General features: G+C 42.0%; 2 protein-coding genes across 2 annotated transcripts in view; both read left to right on the top strand.

Moving 5' to 3' along the window:
- The window catches only part of SLC10A4 (solute carrier family 10 member 4), a 5762-nt gene extending 1555 nt beyond the window's left edge, over positions 1-4207 (top strand). The window contains exons 2-3 of the mRNA XM_019624638.1: positions 72-282; positions 3085-4207. Of these exons, the coding sequence (XP_019480183.1) occupies positions 72-282; positions 3085-3597 (724 nt within the window). The 3' untranslated portion in view covers positions 3598-4207. The remainder of the gene's footprint in view (positions 1-71; positions 283-3084) is intronic.
- Positions 4208-5021: 814 nt separating this feature from the next.
- The window catches only part of ZAR1 (zygote arrest 1), a 4162-nt gene continuing 3720 nt past the window's right edge, over positions 5022-5463 (top strand). The window contains exon 1 of the mRNA XM_019624619.1: positions 5022-5460. Coding sequence (XP_019480164.1) covers positions 5022-5460 — 439 coding nt within the window. The remainder of the gene's footprint in view (positions 5461-5463) is intronic.

Raw genomic sequence — 5463 nt, 5'->3', positions numbered from 1 at the left:
GGTTACCCATGGGCAAGAGAGGCTGGTTGGCTCAAAGCCCACTCTGACCGCTGTTCCTTCCCTTTCTGCAGCATCATCATGACCATCTCCTCCACGCTCCTGGCCCTGGTCTTGATGCCCCTGTGTCTGTGGATCTATAGCCGGGCTTGGATCAACACTCCCCTGGTGCAATTGCTGCCCCTCGGGGCAGTCACCCTGACTCTCTGTAGCACTCTCATCCCAATCGGGCTGGGCGTCTTCATTCGCTACAAATACAACCGGGTGGCTGACTACATTGTGAAGGTAAGGTCACCCTTCCCATTACATACTGGGCAGGCAGGGAGTCCTTGGCCTCTGACCCATGACTGAGAAGCTAAGGAGTTTGGGAAAGCGGGGTAAGGAAGAAAAGGAGTTGGCAGCCTTCGCATAGAGAAACTTAAAAAAAAGTTTATGCCTCAAATTATAGCTTTAATCAAGATACAGATTAATTAAAAACAGTGCAAGAGAACTATCAGTACTCATAGGAGGAAACAGATCATGTGGGGAAAAGACGGCAGTGCAATAAAATGGAAACATGTCCCACTCACAACTCATGTATTACAAAAAAGCAGGTGAAATAAAATTATTCTAATAGAATTTGTACAGTATTTTGGAAATGCATTACTCTGTTTTTTAAAAGTGGAACGCTAATTCTGAGAAACTCTGCAGATGGTCCCTTTAAAATGTTTTATTAATTTTCTAAAAATAAGTTGACACTAATAAGGCCAAAAGTAATTTAAAAACTACGTCATGACAATATAATAGAATGCACAAAACATTGGCTTTAAAGCACAAAACAAAATTAGGTCCTAGATAAATAATGAATATATTGCCATTACTAAATTTGTGTGTGTTCTTTTACCTTCCCCATTGCAATATTTCATATGGTCTCTAAAGGTAGTGAAACAATGAAAATTTCTATTGTTTTTGCAATATTTCCAATATTGGTTTATTTTGAAAAACTGATGCTTTTTGTATCAGGAGAGATTTTGTAATGGGTAACTGGAGAAAAAAATTAAATATTTGTATATTAAGCTTTCTTTGAAAACTCAAAAATAGTTGTAAATAAGAGTAAACCATGAACAGGATTCTCAGTTCAGGAAGTTGGTCAAATAAAATACAGAACCAATTATTGTAAAATGTACATGCAAATTCCTTTAGACAAATGATGAGAAAGAACTGCTCCATTATTTCAATTATGTAGATTTAATAAGACAATCTTTTATGTTTCACTTATATTAATTTATTTTCTAAAGTAATCTGATTACACAGAGGGGCTAACTTTTATTAATATGAAAAATAGAGCATTCTTTTCTGTATGTATATCCAGCCTTGAGTAAAAGGACTTGTGCTCTATAATAAACATATATTCTAATGTAATAAATATATATGTACATGTAAATAAACATATTTTACATATTCTAATATATCCATAGATAACCTGAGATGCATTAAGAACATATTAAGCTTAATCATTAAGCTAATGCTATTAATGTGATGGTATTTACTATAAAACCAGATTCTAAGAGAAAGTCAATCAAATAAGCTAAAAACAGATAAACATATTTAAATTATAGACAATTCAGTAAGATTGGCTAACTTTGAGTTTAATCTGAATTTATTCCCATTCCTTAACCAGCACAGTCAAAAGATATGCTTCATAACATTTTTACACTTTTGCAAACGCTTTAAAATGAACATTCACTATCAGTCAGTGCTCACACAAATGATTTAAAGTAATGCAAAGGAGAATTTGGAGCCAATATTTTCACAGTGAAAAATCAGATTTCCTGCCAAAGCTTTTGATGTGGGCACACTTTGAAATTTCATGTAAGAAAAGTTTTTATTTATAATGGTTTGGTTTCTGCCAATTGTACATTGGTAGCATGAGTACCTTCTGTAATATTTATTTCAGCATCTTCTAGGGTGAACTTTTAACCAACCCAGATAAATTTTAAATAATTTTTAAAGAGTATAAAGTATTGTCTATGCCAATCCCTCAGACTCCAAAGGGGTTTCCTCCCAGATATCCAGGGAACCAGAAGCAACACTTAAACTACTCTTCTGGGCCTGTAGTCTCCCTCACAAATACCCCTCATTTCCCATTTAAAAAATAACAAGCTAACTACCAATCAGAAGGAGAACTAGGAGAGGAATTTTTAGGTTTCTACCTTGCTATTTACACAGCCTGTCTTACTTGAATGAATGAAATGTACCAGTCAGACATCAAGATGACATAATATTTTATACAGTTATTTTATATCGAAAACCCATCTGTTATATATAATAATTTCTAAGCATCACTAGACACTTACAGGTGGGAGGTTTCTCATGAACAGATGAAAAATGGGGGAGTTGCAAAATTGCAATGAATAGCTCACATCTTACATTTACCTTCTCTTAAATAATCTAGGAGTTGGTAATTATTTTGATATTGCTAACAATTCCCTGAGATATAAAGGATTGTGAAGGTTAAAAATATCACACACTTGGCTTCGTAAATTTTAATAGCGTGTTATCTCATGTGTAAAACCAGAACTAATTTCTCATGAAAAACATGGGGTCCTGTTCAGGGAAAGTAATGCCCTTTTGTCCACTCCATTTATCAGACCATACCTGGTGTATTGGGTTCAATTCTAACTGCTCTGTTATACGATGGAGGCTGAAAGCCTGGGGACAGTCTGCCTGGAGAATAATAGCCTTTCCTGTGTACCTGTTTTGTAAATTTTTGAAGGCTATTTTGCAGGAGTAACTGGTCTACTATGTTGCCTCTAAAGGCCTATCCAAGACAATGGCTCACATTTATAGAAGGCAAATTGTCAATAGACATAAGGACAGGTTTCCAAACAACTAGAGCTGTGCAACATGGGTTTGGATGTCTCCTGAAGAGGTGATCTACCCACCTTTAGAAATATTCTGTCAAAGACTTGAGGGCAAAGATCTCTATTTTTGTGTGGGAGGTCAAACTAGATGGTTTCTTCTTCCAAGGGCCTAAGATTCTCTTGCCTGAATTCCTCTTCAACTATCTTATTTTTGATGACTTGTTTATCCATTTTCTATTACTAGGTTTCCCTGTGGTCTCTGCTAATGACGCTGGTGGTCCTATTCATAATGACCGGCACTATGTTAGGACCTGAACTGCTGGCAAATATTCCTGCAGCTGTTTACGTGATAGCAATTTTTATGCCATTGGCAGGCTATGCCTCAGGCTACGGCTTAGCTACTGTCTTCCATCTTCCACCCAACTGCAGGAGGACTGTATGCCTGGAAACAGGTAGCCAGAATGTGCAGCTCTGTACTGCCATTCTCAAGTTGGCCTTTCCACCACGATTCATAGGAAGTATGTACATGTTTCCCTTGCTTTATGCCCTTTTCCAGTCTGCAGAAGCAGGGATTTTTGTTTTAATATATAAAATGTATGGAAGTGAAATATTGCACAAGCAGGATCCTCTAGATGAAGATGAAGATACAGATATTTCTTATAAGAAACTAAAAGAAGAGGAAATGGCAGACACATCCTATGGCACAGTGAAAGCAGATAATTTAATTATGATGGAAACCACTCAGACTTCTGTCTAAACATGGAGACACATAGGAGCTTCTATCTTGCTGAAACATTACTTCATATTTATGGTCTGTGGTAGTATATATGGTTTACATAAAGGATAACAATTGGTTCACACGATCATACTTATAACAATTTTGATCTTCCCATTGTAAGGTTGCCTTGGTATATAGTAACCAAGTGTTTTTCACAAATTACACATCAATTTCATAATATAACTTGCACTTGGACTACTGAAGTGAAGCCTGAACAAGTTAAATGTGCTGTTTGGTTTTCACCATTACCAATTTCTATGACTGTTTCAAATATGTAAACTCTTAGAGAGCAGGGTCTTGGAAATGTTGAATTTTGGTGCACTATCTTATATGAGTAAAAACAAGCTATATTTGTAAAGTATAATTGATTTGATGTAATTGTTGTAAAAAAAATGTGTGCTCGCTCAACTTATGAATATCTAACAGTGTTGAATTTTGACCTGTATTTAGAAAAAAATACCAAAGCAGGTCAATTAAACCATGAAATATAGTATTTTATTGTCAAACCTGTATCAAAGCAGAGAAAAAATTATATTAACGTATTTGATTACTTCATCTGGTATCTGTTGATAAAGAACAGTCCACTCATTTCCGGTGGACAAGGCCTTTTCTTTTCAATTGGGAACTGAGTTGGTCATCTGCATTGACCTTAACACACCCCAAATCAATTTATCTTTGGGAGGGATGATTGGATTAGGAAAATTTGTAGAACTGCTCTCCACCCCAGAGAAGAGCAATAATCATTAGTACCTCCTGGTGCTCAGCCGTGCCTCAGATCCCCATGTGAGGCGGGGGGCGAGTGTGGGAGTAAGCACGTGCTCCAGAGAAGACAATCAGGCTAGGTATGGGTGCCCTAGAGTGCTTTCCCTGCACGCTGACTGAAAGGGTTCAGTGGGTCGATTTATCAGAGCCCCTCTGAGATAATGAAATAAACTGTAATCTGAGATTATAGGTAACAGACCCAAAGCAGTTCCCCAAACCTTTGCATGTTTGCTCACAATCCAGAGGCACCCGGCCTCGCCTCGGCATCCCGGGTGGCGCAGACACCTGGGACAATCAAGGTATAGGGATCACCTGGCTCAGCTAATCCCGGCGACAGTTCTCTCTGGTTGGAATGCCTTTTCCCTCGGGGAAGCTCCCTTAACAAAAGTTCTCGGATCGCAAAGAAAGCCTTCTTTCCAGGTCATCTAAGGGTATCGTGCGGACCTCCGGGTGTAGACAATTTCCAAAGAGAAGGTCGAGGAGCAGCCTTCCCGGCGGGGACGCGGGGACACGAGCGGTGGCGGGAAGGGTGAGCGGGGCAGCTCCGCTTTGGTGAGCCGCGGTGGGGCCGGCGCCGGCCGCCCCCGCAGGGCCGCCTATTTAGGGCGCGGCGGCGGGTGGGAGCGGCTGGGGCTGCGCTTATGGCTGCGTTGGGGGACAAGGTGCTGGACGGTTACATGTATCCGCCGTGGGCCGCCTACTCGTACCCGTGCTCCTACCTACCCGCCGCCAAGGCGAAGGGCTTGGCAGGCGGGGGCGGCTGGCGGCACCGCCGCGGGGACTACCCTCCCGCGTCGCCCTCGGCCGCGGCGGCCCCGTCGTCCTTCCCGGGCTACGGGCAGCTGATGGCCGCCGAGTACTTCGACAGCTACCAGAAGGCGCAGCTCATGGCGCTGCTGTCGCAGGCGAGCTCCGGCCTGGCCCCGCGGCCCCGCAGGGCGGGCAGCCGGGACGCGGCCGTGCAGGTGAACCCGCGCCGCGACGTCTCGGTGCAGTGCTCGCTGGGGCGGCGCACGCTGCCGCGCAGGCTCCGCGACCCCGGCCCCCCGGCCGGCTCCGGCCCCGAGGGCGCGGCTGGCGGCT

Source organism: Hipposideros armiger, unplaced genomic scaffold, assembly GCF_001890085.2.
Source record: "Hipposideros armiger isolate ML-2016 unplaced genomic scaffold, ASM189008v1 scaffold_596, whole genome shotgun sequence".
Lineage (NCBI taxonomy): Eukaryota > Metazoa > Chordata > Mammalia > Chiroptera > Hipposideridae > Hipposideros > Hipposideros armiger.
This window is presented reverse-complemented; position numbering and strand designations above follow the sequence as displayed.